At 49.6% G+C, this 15,960-nt stretch overlaps 1 protein-coding gene across 1 annotated transcript; it reads left to right on the top strand.

The window, feature by feature from the left end:
* The first annotated feature begins 2,788 nt into the window (after positions 1 to 2,788).
* Gdf10 (growth differentiation factor 10) lies at positions 2,789 to 15,605 on the top strand. The gene is made up of 3 exons (XM_020153862.2): positions 2,789 to 3,393; positions 12,106 to 13,034; positions 14,637 to 15,605. Exons 1-3 carry the CDS (start codon positions 3,081 to 3,083, stop codon positions 14,826 to 14,828), a joined length of 1,434 nt encoding a protein of 477 aa, XP_020009451.1. The 5' UTR covers positions 2,789 to 3,080; the 3' UTR covers positions 14,829 to 15,605.
* The last annotated feature ends 355 nt before the right edge of the window (positions 15,606 to 15,960 follow it).

The raw sequence follows: 15,960 nt of genomic DNA, 5'->3' as shown, positions 1-15,960 counted from the left end.
GTCTGCGATCTCGTCTCTTTTTTTGAGCTGCAGCCCGAGCTATTAAAAACAAAACATGCTCGTTGGCAAGATCTACAATTAGCCTCGTTTCCACGCTAGAAATGTTGTTTGACATGAGCTACATTTGCACAGAGATTGCTTCTTGTCTTAGCTATGCTGTTTCAAGGGCTGTGCTGGGAGCCAGCGAGGATGTGACCCAGTGGTAATCTGAATTGCTTCACCAAACACATTTTTATCCCATCATCGCGGCCACATGAAAGGGGGCCACAGTGTTCCAGCGTTCAGAACTTTACAGTCCTGCTGTTCAGCAATAAAATGAGGCAAGAAATATTAGCCGTCCCTGGCTGATGCCTTAATTCTTTCCCAACAATGTCAGAGAATCTGTACCCTACAGGTTTTAGTGCCTGCTAAAGCCTGACCCTCAGGCTAGCTTGAATGGAGTGGGAATGAGTTAAGGGGGACGAGGAGGCTTTAATGGACACAGATCCGAATAGCCCAGCTTGTGCCGGCCTCCCGCAGACTCACCCTCCTTTTCACAGGCCTTGATTGTGTATGGCCCCAGCAGAGACAAAACTACCCCTGAGCAGAGGTTACCCCCAACCAGGGCAGGTCAGAGGCATTCTGGGGGAGAAGGGAAGAGGGGAAGTGAGGGGCACAGGGAGAAGGAGGGAGGTGGGGGAGGGGAAGGGATAGTAAAAGATGATCTGATGGTCCTGATCACTTGTAAGGAGAGATTCAAGTCCGAAGTTGTGATTTGATTATCTTAGCTCCAGGAAAACTGCTTTTGGAAAACCAGTTCACAGAACAATGGAAGTTATACACTAATGGGAGGTTCAATCCAGTGTGAACTAATTTTCAAAATAAGTAAAACACTCCTCTAGTTTTCCAAAAGCTACAGGCCTGAAGTTCAGAGGCTCTGGAAGGATGGCCTTTAATTTGACAGTTTGAGATTTTTAAAAATTACAAATGCGTTGTGCACACCAACAGAAGCTTTTTTTTCAGCAATTTTTCAATTATTGCATTCTGAGTCCTTCAAGAAAAGTAACTATTTTGGTTCACATAGCCCAAAGTTACTAAGTAAAGGGAAGAGTGCATTCACAAGTTTGCAGATTGTTCTTTGAAATGTAGCATAGATGGTAATCCTGGAGCTTTCTGGGTTTGAAGGGGATTCTGTCTTTCCCTCAAAAGGATTCTTAAATTTTTAGTCTGGTAAACCCTGTGGACCCTTTCTCTGTCACCTGCAATCCCAGCTACTTAGGAGGCAAAGATCCAGAGGTTCCAGGCCAGCTCAATTAGGGAGACCCCATTTCAACCAATAAACTGGGGGTGGTTGGGGCACACCTATGACCCTAGCTGGATTGCAGTCCGAAGCCAGCCAAAAAAATAACTAAATAAGCAAAAAAGGGCTGGGGGTTGGTGGTATGGCTCAAGCAATAGAGTACCTGCCTAGCGAGTGTGAGAAGCCCTGAGTTCAAACCCCAGTACTACATAAAAATAATGTTTTTAAAACGCATAAAATGAAATATGCAGGATTGCAAAGAAAACTAACTGCATAAGAGTCTAGCTGTCAAAGTATTTTTAAAACAACTTTGCAACATAGTGACAGTAATGTATGTCTTCTTTCATTAAATTCCTTAGCTAGCAGGGCCTGACAGTTACTATAATTTCAAAGTAGCAATGAGCAAGAAATATGAAACCACTTTTTTGTGATATGAAAATGTCCATGGATGGTGTCCATTGGTGACAAAGTCACAGGTCACTGAGGTTGGTTGCTTGTATGTATAACATTAGGCAATGCTAAATTTCAGTTAAAGTTAGTGAAAATAAAGATCTAATTTTCCCCCTCAAGTTTTCAGAGCCCTGGATTCTATCCATGGGGAAGTAACCTTGCTAGAAGCAAAACAAAGTTCAGAAGCTTCCGTCCTAGGGCTAAGCTGGCAGCTAGAGGCAGGGCCTCACTGCACTGCGCTTCCTACACATGCTCTTCTCTGAGAACCCTTTCTGGGAGTCATGGGCTTCTCTCTTCCTCCTCTGATGCTTTGGAAAGATTTTTTAAATTATTTTTTTAAAAGCAAGGTCTTTTTAAAAGCATGTCTTTTTTTCTTGCAATCCTGTCCAAAGATTTATAAGGACCTTTGATGTATTTTTTCAACAGCTGGAATCACTGTTGCCAAATAAAGGGTCGGTTAATCGACTAATTATAATTCTGGATTTGGATCTTGCTCCCATGGCCTTAGGATGGTTTTTAATTTTTAATTTCAGAGGCCGCTCAGGAAAGATCCGTGTTCCCAGCCTGCACTCTTACATTTTGGACACAGGCTGGCTCAGAGACAACTGGGCACACACACATCCCCTCTCTGGTCCTCATGGGGGAGCTGTCATCTTCCAACCACATAGCCATCGCATGCCATTACAGGGGCAACCCGGCAGGCGGGCCCCCTTCCAGAGGCAGCCCAGCCCCCGCGCAGCCCCGACCAGGCTGCCGGCGCCGACACACAGGAGCCGACCACGGGGCTGGGTCTCCGGCTCTCAGCAGGGGAGCGAGGAGCGCGCTCGCCCACACCCACGCCCCCCGCACTCGCGGGCGCACACCGGGATCATATCCCGGCGCGCGCACGCCGCACACAAGGGCGCAGGCATACCGCATCCCGGCCACGGACTGCGGGGTGGGTGGCGGCCACCAGTGGTCCAGTCCGGGGCGCGCAGCCGGGTCCCCCGAGGGCGCCGCCGGCCGCCCCGCCCCGCCCCGCTCCGCCCCTCGAACCCGCCAGGCTGGGCGCGTCGTGGGCTGCAAAGTTTCGCGGCGCAAGTCAGCCAAGGCAGCGCGCTGGCTCGGGCTCGGCTGTGCTCCACGACGCTGGGACGGCAGTGACCGCTGGCCAGGGTTCAGACGGAGTGGATGCACCGCGAACCCCGCTGCCGTGCCCGCGCGGATCTCGGTACCCAGCGTCTCACGTCCCCGGTTCCCTGCGCCCCTCACACGCCCTCCAGCCGCGGAGTCGATCTGCAGCCTCCGGTGAGCCCGCGCTCCCCATACTCCTCCTGGGCTCCGTCTGGCCCTTCGTCGCCATCACCCCGCCATGGCTAGTTGCCCTGCTCAGACCAGCCTGGTGTCCAGACTGCTACCGCTGCTGCCACTGCTCCTGCTGCTGCGAGGCGCTGGCTGCAACCACATGGCTGTGCACCCCTCCTGGTCCGCGCTGCCAGCGGCTGCCGACGGCCTGCAGGGAGACAAGGACTCCCAGCAATCCCCTGGGGACATGGCAGCCGCGCTGGGCCCAGGCGCCCAGGACATGGTTGCTGTCCACATGCTCCGGCTTTATGAGAAGTACAGCCGGCGGGGCGCGCGGCCAGGAGGAGGCAACACAGTCCGCAGCTTTCGTGCCCGGCTGGGTAAGTAGAGGGTGCTCCCGGAGACCCCTTTCGCCTCATTCTCCCCCTTCCTCTCACTTGTTTGAACTCCCCATCCCTATACCTCTGCTTTTCCTCTTCCTTCTATTCATTGACTCATTCATTCGTTCTTAAACTAGTGAGCCACTCAGTACTCTGTCACAGACTAGATCCTCCAGCGGGGACACCAAAGTGATACTCAGTGGCACAAAATTCCTGCCCATGGTGGCCTCCCATACCTGCTGGACAAAAAGCACCCATTCACAGCTTTAGGTAGAAATGAGCGTGGGCTGGGGGAGTGTCCATGTCATTAGGGCCAGTTGTGATGGCACTTGCAGGATGAGAGAGGAGCATAAGATCAGCCTGATAGAAGTAGGAAGCACCATGCCCAGGTAGGGAGCACAAACCTCCAGCCTGAGGCAGTTAATGGTTTTAGTGGTAGGCAAGCAGTGTGCACAAAGAAGGATTCTGGTCCCCTGGACTGAGGACTTAGGGCCACTGCCATGAAGTGTTCAGGCTACAGGGGTTTAAGAAGCTGTCCAGAAGCTTGGTTAGGAGGAGCACCCAGCCGTCTGCTGTCCGAGCCCACCTTTCCATTTTCTTCACACCTTGGATGGAGCTGGACAGATGTCCTCCTTGCCCTAGGCTTTCTGGGCCCCAGCATCAGCAGCCCACCAACTGGGCTGATGGAGCCTCTACAAGCCCTGGGGCAAGCAGAGGAGGCACAGCCTGGGCAGCAGGGGTGGTGGAAAGACCCTTGTTGCCATGGTGACTGCTCATGGTTGCAGAATGCTGTTCCAGAAAATGTGGGTGGGGGTCTCCTGTAGCCCTTTGAGAGAAGAGGATATTCATCAGCAGAAAACAGTTCAGTTTGCAGACTACTCTCCAGAGATGGAGGGGAGCAGACCCAGACAGCTTTGGAGCTATACAGTCTGGGGTCATGTCTGTCACCTGGTGCTCACTGGCTGTGTTACTCTAGGTAACATCATAGTTTCGGAGCTACATGTGGGAAGCTTGGGAGCATCAAGCTTACAGGGCAGCACCTGCCCGCAAACAGGACCATCTCATCCTCCACTGAGCAGACTCACAAGGATAATGTCCCCATGTTCCTGACCAATCACATGGAGCACTGTCCTCCCTAGCACCTTTTATTCACTACCTTGGGTCCATTTCTGGAGCAACATTACAAAATTAAGTCATGTAAGAACCATTTGGCATGAACACGACCTTAGGAAATCACCAAAGCCACGTGGACTTCATTGTATTGTCTATAAAATGGACACAGCATGCTAGTATATCCCCTATGGGGTTTGAAGAAAGATGAAATGAAGTAGTATGTGTAAACTCTGAGCACTGGCCACATTAGGTATTGTTGCATGATTTCCCCCTGGGAGCACTCTGTGTTCATATGGGTTTAAACTTGACCTTGCTTGCCCATTAACTCAATCCTCAAAGCCTGTACTTGAGGAAGTAAGGCCAGCAAGGTCACTGCTGTAACAAGGAGTCAGCCCAACCACCTGTGTGGTCTAGGCACAGAATGGGGATAGTACAAGTAACAGTGAGTACGCGATTTTAACCCCCAAAGGACCTGGAGATACCACCACTCCCATTTTACAGATAAGGAAACTGAGACAGGGGAGGCTATTCATAGTGGCCGTGGTGGATACCTCCATCTACCAAGGCCAATCCATACCATTCTCACAGCCACATACCTCTGCCATCTCCATCAGAACCAAGCCCAGGGCCTGGGAAGAGTAAGGTAAATTCTGGAACAGTCTGGAACTACCTGACAAATCCTTCTTCTTTGGAACCCTGAGACAAACTTGGGCACAAACCCCACAGCTACTGGCTGTGTGCTGTGACACGTGCTACTTTCCTATTGGAGCATCAGACTCCTCGTGTACACTGAGAGGAGATGAGGATTGTATGGGAAAAGGTAGGTTTTGTGTCTGGCATAGAATGGGTGGATTTCTTATCCCCCTCCCTTGATTCACCTAATTGTTTAATACCCAGCCCTGACCAGCCCACAGGTATGCCTGCCTCCATCCAGAGAGCCACCTGTGAGGCGGTGTGAGCCTGGGCAGGGATCCCCCATCTCATGGATGAGGCCACGAATGTAGAAGACTTTAGCCCCGGTCTTGGAACACACCCATCCCAGGCTGATCTGTGATGGTGGCTCTCTGCTGCTATCAGGGATGGTGCCTTCTCCCAACCAACCTATGCATCCATTGCTGCAACCTCATTCCAACAACTGCGCCTCACCTACAGCACGGCTCAGGTGCGAAGTGCAAGCTGGCAACTCCATGATTTGGGGTTGTTTTCTTTTCACTTCTCAAATCTGGCTGATAATGTTCCCTTCCTGACTGATGAAAATTTTTTAGTTAATGAACTCAGATATGGCAAGTGCTTATAACAGTTCCTGGCACGTGTGCCCACAGTTTCTTGACTCATTACACCAGCCTTTCCTCCTATTTCTCCCATTGCTCTCAGAAGTGCATTTTTCTTCCCTAATATGCATCAGAGGACAGTGCCTTGAGCCTGACCCTAAGGGTTAAGGATAGACTATCCACCCCCATGCTCTCACCAATGACCTGTTTAAACTAAGCTTCAATACCTGACACTGTGATAATGAGCTTGTTTACTTTATCTCTAAAATGAGAGCGATACTATATGCCAATCTGTCAAAACTACCAAAAGTCAAATTCATTTCAGTTCCCCAACTGTGTTGGTCTATTTTGTGTTGCTATAACAAAATGCCAGAGGCCATGTAACTCAAAAGAAGAGAGGTTTATTTAGCTCATAGTTTTGGAGGCTGAAGGTTCAAACAGCACGGTGCCAGCTGTGATGAGGAACCCGCTGGCTCTGTCACAGCATAGCACATGGCATCATGGTTGAGGACATGTGAAAGGGAGAGATCACATGGAAAGACAGGAAGTCAAAGATGAGAGTGGCCAGTGAAGACTTCACTGGGCAGGGGAGGCCCAGGAGACTTTGGCCAACAGGTCACATAATCACTCCCTGAGGAGCTAACTGTTGGGAGGAGTCCCAGGAAAATTATGTAAATCCTTTCTGAGGGCAGCACCTGCAGTGGTCTAATGACCTTCAATTAGGTCCCACCTCTTAAAGCTTATACTACCTTTTAATATTGTTATACTAGAGTGATGATTAAATGAAAGAAGGTGAGTTTTGTGCCCTAGCAGATGAATCTTTGGGGGACAAGCCACATCCAAGACACAGTCCCTCATTTAGTAGGAGGTAAGCCCAGTATTGGCCCTACTCAGAAGACTCTGGGAAGTGGCAGGGCAGGGAGAGTAAGCAGAAGCAGAGTGAGGCTACAGAGTGATGAAGAGTGGAGTGCTCCTCAGGAGCCTCAAGGGCAGCACTGGCCCAAAAGATAGGGAACAGTGAGGCTTTCAGAGCAGGGGAGACCCCAGCAGACTCTGATGCACTGGGAGTCTCAGCCAGGGGTAGACATTAGCCACTGTGTCTGAGAACTGTGAGGCAATTCTCAAGGGAGAGAGATAAGGCACAGAGGTGAAGAAGCAGGTCTCAGCTGGACCACAGAGAGCCTTAAGTTTGCCTATATGTGTACGTGCCTGAGAGAGAAAGAGAGAGACAGATTGAAAGGGAGAGGGGAGGAGAATAAAGAAGAGGAGGGAGACAGGCTGTCTAAAACAATCACAGTAACAAACATAAATCATCCCTGATTATATACCCAGAGATAAACAGAGTTAATGTGGCATTTTGGTGAGATTATTTCAGAACCACTATATATAATAGCAATGGGGACATAACTCAAGAGGTAGCAGATTTGCCTATATAAATATATAAAATACATGTGCATATATAGACATACACATAGGCTTTGCTGTAATGGGCCATATTTTCAACATTCCCATTTGAAATTACTTTTTCCATTCCTGGTCATCCTGAACTGTTTCCCATTTCCCATGTCTGTTGGCCATTTGCAAGTTCTCCTATGAAAACTGCCTCCTCTTATGGGGGGGGTTGTTTTTCTTTACTGGTCTGCAGAGGTTCTTTACATAGCGAGGCTATTAACCCTCATCTCTCAGAGGTGATTTGCTTTTGAAGCATCTGTGTGACATGGGGGGGTGACAGTCCTGGGATGGCTATCATAGTGGAGGCTGGCCCTGAATGAGGTCATGGTGTGTAAAAACTGGCTACAAAGTCAACAGGGACTGAGAGTTGATTAGGAGCAGAGGGGAGGAGGGCAAGAAGTTCTCGGGCTCTGCTGGAGGGGTTGGGTGGATAGCAGATCTCCCACTTGACAGGCCTGCATGCTTCAAAAGCAAATCACCTGTGAGAGATAAGGGTTAATATCTTGAGGATATAAAGAACCTCTGCTAATCAATAAGGAAAAAAACAGTTCAGGATGACCAGGAATGGAAAAAGTAATTTCAAATGAGAATGCCAAATGTTTTACCTGCATGATGAAAATGCGATCACATGAGGGGAAAACTCACAAGTCTGTATGTGTATATATAGGGAGCAGGGGTGGAGTAGCCTGAAGGTAGTGACAACCTCGGCAACCACTTGGCCGTGTGTTCTGAGCATGTCCCAGGTGCCAGACACTGATCTGAACAAGCTCTGCAGAGCCAATGTCACAACTTCAGGAGGTGCATACAAACACTCTGTTAAGTTTATGAATGAGGAAACTGAGGCACAGAGCAGTTTCATGTCTTGCCTAAGGTCCCATAGCTGTTAAGTGATGCCAGGAGGGGTGAAACCTCACCCTGGGAGCCTGTGTGAAATAGAAGCTCAGCCTGTTCTACTCCTGCCTCTCCGCAGCCCATGAGTGGGACCTCCACTTCCTGTCTCCAGCTTGTGTTGGTGTTTGCATTTTCAGCCCAGCACTCTTACTCTGGTCTTCTTGATGGCTACTTAAGGGTCAATGAATGAAGGGATAAATCTCTGGGCAGCTTGGATTCTATTTCTATAGGGCAGGGTCATCTGAGGGACTGCTCTTGGCCTGAGGGTTGGTCAGCAGGGAGCTGTCCCATTCCCACTAACCTTGGGGAGAAGCATAAGTACCCAGTCAGGTGGTCAGGGTCCTGAGAATGCCAAAGACCCATAGAGAGATCAACTTGTATAATAAATTCAGTCCTTTTCTTCTGGCAGAGTTACAACTCAAAAACATCCAAAATAATGGCTTGTGTTTGCAAAACCTATTGAAGTTTACAGAAGGTAAGGTTAGTCGGTTCATTCTTAGGCATGTCACAACAATAGTAAGAGCAATTATGAGGGAGCAGTGGGCTTGGGCTATGTGCCCTAGCTCTGCCCCTTCCCAGCTGTGTGACTTTAGGCTCAGTATACACCCTCTTTGAAGGTCCAGCTCTTCGCACAGAGAACGAGTGACCCATCCCTGTTCCTCTTCTTGCATAAGTGAGGAATATGCATGCCAAGGACTCAGAACTCCATAACTGGCAAAATATATTACAGGTTCCCAGATTGAAAATCCTAATTCCAAAATGCTCCAAAATCCAGAACATTGTGTGCACTGACGTGATGCCACACATGGAAAATTCCACACCCAACTTCATGTGATGTGTAAAGATGCAGACAAACTGAAACTATCGTACAAAATGACCTTCAGGCTACATGTACAAGGTGTATGTGAAACTCATGTTTGGACTTGGGTCCCATTCCCAAGATAGCTCTATGGATATGCATATATTCCAAACCCCAAAAAGAATCAAAACAGTTTTGGTCCCAAGCATTTCAGATAAGGGCTACTCAACCTGTTTAAAGATGAAAAAATTGAGTTCCAGGGAATTCACTGGCGAAAGATCCAGCTGCTCAGTGTCTCTGGTTGGATTTGCATCATCAATAATATCTTTCAGAAGAATGAACCTTTCTGGATCCCCAAAGGGTATGGCTCCTCAACTCCAGGACAGCAGGCAAGAACCCCCCAACCTTTTTTTTTAACTGAAATGACAACCCCACTCTTGCTCTGTCCCTTCCTGCCCTCATACAATACAGGAGCCACTTGGGCAGGATGTGCACCAAAAATCCCATGATCTAATACCTATTTCAGCCCATTGCAATCACTCAAGCCTAGTGCTGGGATCTAAGGCTACAGCAGATCACACAACTGGAAAGGCCCTGTCCTTTCCAGTATATGTCTGGAGGGAAAGGCAAACAATTAGATGAATGTACATCAGATGTCAGGAAGTTTTCTGGAGATAAATGGAGCAGGGGTGGACAGACTGACAGGTGACTCTCAGCCACAGGAGGCACCCTTTGTTGGGGATGCCATATGAGTGAAGACCTGAAGGAGGGTTGAGGGAGATCCAGAGGAGAGTCATGAAGGCAGAGGGAACAGCCAAGGCAAAGCCCAGAGACAGAAGCCACATTCAGGCAGGGCAAGAAGCCAGTGTTACCAGACAGAAAAATGAGGTTGAGGCAGATGAAAGTGGACAGGTTGGCAGGTCAGATGGAGTAGGGCCTTGGTAATGGTTGGAGTTTTGTTTGGGGCAATGGACGGCTCTGAGCAGGGGGTGACCTGTAATTGAATGTTCCCAGCACACAGGGTCTCACTTGGATAGTGCTCTACAAAGCTATGAGGTGACAGGTTCGTGAGGATGGCTGTTGTCACCATTACCAGTTTGTGTCCCCGCTAGGTTGAGTTCTTCCAGGGCATCTTTGGTAGATGAAAGCAGAGAGTAAGGGAAGAAGGACTTCTTCTCCCTGACTGTAGGACATGAGCCACAGAGCACCAGCACCGTTCATGGGAAATGGGAAATGGGGACTTCTCTGGCCTGGGCATGTCTTAGCTAGAAACTTAAGGGAGATGTCCCTGCTCTTAGCCACAGTCTAGAGCCCTGCATTGCAAGCACACATGTTCAGAGAGGGCCAGTCTTTTGACCCTCAAGGTCTGGGGTTGGGAATGTGACCTCAACAGTTCCTGGCGGGGGCGGGGGTAGGGGCGGGAGGGGGGCAGTCTTCACATGGTAGGATGCCCAGTAAGGGGTGAATGCCCTCTCATCAGAGGGATTCAAGCCAAACTAAGACACTTCTCACCTGACCTCTAAGACTCACCTGACCTCTAAGACTCCTCCCCACTCAGAACAGTCAATTCCGGTAAGTAGCTCAAAGATAAACAGCTGCTGGATTAGCTGGTCACAAACCAGATGATACTCTGATGATCAGTGAGGGGTCGGGGGGGAGTGCTCAAGTCAGTGCAGGAGGAGTTTGCTCTGCCACCCTCAGTCCTCTCGTTGAAAGTGGCAGAGAAGAACTCTCTGAGGCACCTCCCTCCTACCTGGCACATCACATTGGCTCTTTCTTTTATCCTGCAGTAATCAGATGAGATAGATTCCATTGTCCCTATGAGGTTGATGAAGAAAGTAAGGTTTAAAGTGTGGTAGTGTCCTATGGGGCCTGGGAACTTGTTTCCTAGGGTGTTTTCTAACTGCATTGTTAGTGAGTGTCCCCACCCATGGGTTAGTGAGCAGGAGGCAGGAGGAACCAAAGGCTGGTCCCCTCTCTGGATATAACACAGGGGCCTTAGGCTATACCTTAAGAGCAGGACACCACTCCAAAGTTTCCAGGTAAGAGGTGCTACAGATACACAGCCTCCACCACTTGAAGTGCTTCCCAAACTTCCTCATGTTTAGAACCCAGGGGTGCTGGTTGGCATGACATTCAAAGCCACAGTGTTTGGCAAAGCCAAGTTTAAATGTACAGCAAGAACCAGCACTGCTTCATACGTGCAAAGCATGTGGATGGGCCGTGATACCTACGTTGTGGATGTGTTGTGAGCATCTTTAGCCTTTACTGGCACCTCTCCCTTGCTCTTTCCCTTCCTCTCAGGGCCCATTAATGGTATGTGAACATTCCCTTTGGAACCAGGCAAGAAGGACTGGATGATCAGCTGTCCTAGGGAAGCAGAGACCATCTCCACACTGCAGATATGATGGCTGAGTGGTCCTAGTCCTGACATGGCTAGTGTTTCCAGAGGGCAACTTGGCCCTTGTAGGTTTTGTGGAGCGTGACCTTTGCAATCCTGAAACTGCCTGTGTGTGTGTGTGTGTGTGTGTGTGTGTGTGTGTAACAATCTTAAAAATCCTAGGATAGAACAAACAGCAGATGCCAAACAACTGCACTCTTAACCCCAGATTCCCTTAAAAGGGGTTCAAAATGCAGTGGAAGCTATGAAGGTGTCTTTGTTTCATCTCACTTGGAAAAATCACATTTAATGGAATTGCATTTAATGTTTGCATTTAAAAACTGACTGCATAGAATAGAGGGCTGTGCAAACACTGAAGGGCAAGGCTTGACCCAACCCCAAGCCACCTTGAGTGCTTAACGAAAGTGTCAGTGACACTTTATCTGTTCTTTGAGAGGCAGTGAAGGGAGGGCGGGGAGGAAACAAGCAGGATTTTTAGCCTCTATCAGGCCTGAGTGCTCACTCTACTGCCTTCTCTTTAACTCTCTGTACCCACATTCCTACTATGTGAAGGCTCCCTACCTATCTGACCTCAGTTGTGCATATTGATTGAGGGCATCAAAGGGCGCCCCCATCAGTTTATTGTGAGTAGTGCAGGAGAGGAAGAAAGCAAAGTGTGGGCCCAACCTGGAAGTGCTGGGTCAGGGAACATTGCTCCACCACCCCAGTCCTGGCAGGAAACCCCGTGATCAAGGTGTAATTCCTAGAGCAAACCTAACAGCCTGTGGTCTGCCCTTCCCAAACAGAAGTGGTCAACCAGAAGACTGTATACTTCTTCAATCTGACGTCCATGCAGGACTCAGAAATGATCCTCACGGCCACCTTCCACTTCTACTCAGAGCCACCTCGGTGGCCGCGGGCGCGAGAGGTGTTTTGCAAGCCTCGGGTCAAGAACATGTCCTGTCGCCTGCTGCCTCCAGGCCCACCAGCACGCCTGCACCTACTCTTCCGCAGCCTCTCGCAGAACACAGCAACACAGGGGCTTCTCCGTGGGGCCATGGCCCTAATGCCCCCGCCACGTGGCTTGTGGCAGGCCAAGGACATCTCCTCCATCATCAAGGCTGCCCGCCGGGATGGCGAGCTGCTGCTCTCTGCCCAGCTGGATTCTGGGGAGAAGGACACTGGGGCACACAGGCACAGCCCCCACATGCCCTATATCCTTGTCTATGCCAATGACCTGGCCATCTCAGAGCCCAACAGCGTGGCAGTGACGTTGCAGAGGTACGACCCCTTCCCAGCTGGAGATCCCGAGCCCCGGGCAGCCCCCAACAGCTCAGCAGACCCCCGTGTGCGCCGGGCCACTCAGGCCTCAGGACCGCTCCAGGACAATGAGCTGCCGGGACTGGACGAGAGACCAGCGCACGTACCCCATGCCCAGCACTACCATAAGCATGAGTTGTGGCCCAGCCCTTTCCGGGCGCTGAAGCCCCGGCCAGGGCGCAAGGACCGCAGGAAGAAGGGCCAGGACACATTTGCCGCCTCTTCTCAGGTGCTGGACTTTGATGAGAAGACAATGCAAAAAGCCCGGCGACGGCAGTGGGATGAGCCTCGGGTCTGCTCCCGAAGGTATCTGAAGGTGGACTTCGCAGACATTGGGTGGAATGAATGGATCATCTCGCCCAAATCTTTTGATGCCTACTACTGCTCGGGAGCTTGTGAGTTCCCCATGCCCAAGGTAGGATGGGTTTGAGTACCACGATTTGTTCTACTTGTTGTCTCATCCTAACTCTCTGTTCTGCCCCTATTGGCACATCCCTCTGCCTGCCTCACCTCTGTTTTACCGTCTACAAAATGGAATAACACCTCCCATCTATAGAGAGAGGCAGGGAGTAGATAGACAGACTTTGCCAAGTGGCAGCCTGATGGATGGACACAGTCCACAGAAGTATTTGGTTTGGCTATGTTTTTGAAAGTGTTGGCTTAGCTAAATTGGAGTTTTAAAATCAGAACAGCAAGGAATAGCAGGAGGATCCATGTGTTTGGAAGTGCCTTCCCATATAGTGACCATCTACAGCAGTTGGGTGCACAGGGCAATTTCCTGGCCTGGACCCTGGGGCACTGTGACCAGCAGGTGTTAGTCTCAATGGCTCTCCCATGGTGAGCTCCCTCTGGTTCTGGACACCCACAGGGCAGCCCAGATTCTCATCTTCCCTTCAGGCTGGGGTGTGGCTCTGTCCATCCATCTTCCTGCATCCTGTGTGGATATCAACTCTCACACCCAGTGCAGTTTCTTCCTGCTTAGTTACTCTGCGGAGTCCTCCTGGCTTGCTCTCCAAGAAGGGAAATCAGTGCATAAATCCAACTTGAACCTCACTAAATCAGGCAGGTGGGAAAGCCCAAGACCCAGATCTGGTACCACATTAATCTGTTCAGGAATTAAGGGGCTTCTCTTCAAAGCCATACATGTACAAGACAGAGGAAGGGAGGTACCTCCTGACAGAGACTAGGTCTGCTTAAAGGGCTTCACATGAGCTTAGGGCAGATACAAGACCTGAACTCTGCACAGACTTACAGCTGGCTGACCCCAGGCTTATCTTATCAACCTGTATTGCTGCCTACTCACCTTTCCAGGATACCAGCCAGGACACTACTCAGAGGCCCACACATGCAGATGTGTTTGCCCTGTTCTTGATGCCCCTCCCCCCACCCCAACAAGAAAAGGCTTCCTTGTTAACTGCACCTGTTTGGCCAGCCTTGAGCTGAAGCTGGTGACTTGGCTGAATCAGAGGTTTTCAAGCTTTCTGACTGAGGGGTCTTGGTTAATTCACTTAGTCATTTTAAACCTTAGTGTTTTCACCAGTAAAATGAAGGTCATATCCTCCCCATAAAATTCATAAGATAGCTTAATGGGATGATGGGATAACACTGTGCCTGCCACCCCAATTCAGGCACATTCTAGCCCATGCACACACCAGGTGCTCCCCTTCAGTCTCAACCACAGGATGACACCAGGCATGTCTGCTGCCAGGCCTCCTCTGCTTTCCCTCTGGACAGCTTCTGCCCAGCTACAGGTGTTCCTGGGAGATGTGTGACATGCAGGCGCCCCCACATGGCCAGTGCTATGTAAGGGATGTGCTATCTCAGGGAGGTGACAGTGAATGGTGACTCCGGGAGCTGCTATAGGCCTCCACTGTCTTTATGGCTGACTCCAGAGGAAACCTGTGTCCAGTCCTGGGCACTCACCTTTCCTTCTAGGCCACCATTGGCTGGCTTCAGTCAAGGAACAGCAGCAGAGCATGAGGTCTGTGAACTAACTCTATTCCTTTCTCACCTGCAGATTGTCCGCCCATCCAACCACGCCACCATCCAGAGCATTGTCAGGGCTGTGGGCATTGTCCCTGGTATCCCAGAGCCCTGCTGTGTTCCAGACAAGATGAGCTCCCTTGGGGTCCTTTTCCTGGATGAGAATAAGAATGTGGTTCTGAAGGTATACCCCAACATGTCCGTGGAGACCTGTGCCTGCCGGTAAGACAGCTCCAGGGTGGTTGGCAATACTGCCCCATCCCTGCCCAGCAGAGCTGCATTCTTGGAGCCTACTGGAGCCAGGACTTAACAAGAGGCAGCTGCAGGTGCAGGGCAACCCTGCTGGGACCTAGAAAGAGCTGTCCATCGGGGCATCCTTCTGGGGTCTTTCTCTGCTAGTGACTTAGCCTCTAAGTTCCCTGAAGGCATCTGCAATTAGCCCTGGCCTGAAGGTTGCCCATCAACCTTGCCCACTGTTCTCAAGACCTGGAAATGGCACCTGTCCACAATGTTGGCTCTGTGCATTCATCATCTCAAAACCTAGAAAGACTATGCAAATCTTGGGGCACTCACTCTTGTCACATGGAAAGAACCTCTGTCTAAATGCTCAGTTTAAAGTCCTTTGGACCACATACTGGAAAACGGGGCTTAAATTATGGCATAGTGGCTGTTTTCTGTTACACTCCACTACAAAAGCTTTTTATACATACAGTATGCACATATAACCAATGTGGGTTTCTTTCTCTTAATATATATTTTACTTTAAAACAAAAAAGAAGGGAATTGACACCATTTCCTAAAGAGATAATCATGGTGGTTAGGTGTGGGTTGATTAAACATGCATACAGAAATAACACATACAGTAATATGTTGGAATACTAAAAAATAACCAAGATTTTTTATATTTTTGTAAGTTATACTTTGTATACTGTAGATCGTGTGTGTTCTGTGTTTTATGGAAAGATAATAAATTAAAGGTACAGTAGTATCTTGAAAAACTGAATATCACCCATTGCAAAATCAGTGGGCCCCCATCAATCCATATGGACATCGGAGTGTCTCCTGGGAGCATAGCACCCTATAGGATCAGTAGAGTACTCCAGGTTATCTCCATATTCTCTGACTTGTCACAACCTGCAGAAACCGAGTGGCTTCTAGGCCTTCTAGAATCCTGTCCCACCCCTCTGACCTGCAGATCCCTCTTGGACTGGCATCAAGATAGGCACAGTGGCCTTTTGGAGTTTCCTCATTTGTCTAGCTCAGAGAGGACCTCAATTGATTGGGAGGTCTCTGAGGCATTTCAAGAAACATCTGTGGTTCCTTCTCTTTTAGCAACAGGAATGGAGCTTTTTTACTTA

Source organism: Castor canadensis, chromosome 7, assembly GCF_047511655.1.
Source record: "Castor canadensis chromosome 7, mCasCan1.hap1v2, whole genome shotgun sequence".
Classification (NCBI taxonomy): Eukaryota; Metazoa; Chordata; class Mammalia; order Rodentia; family Castoridae; genus Castor; species Castor canadensis.
This window is presented reverse-complemented; position numbering and strand designations above follow the sequence as displayed.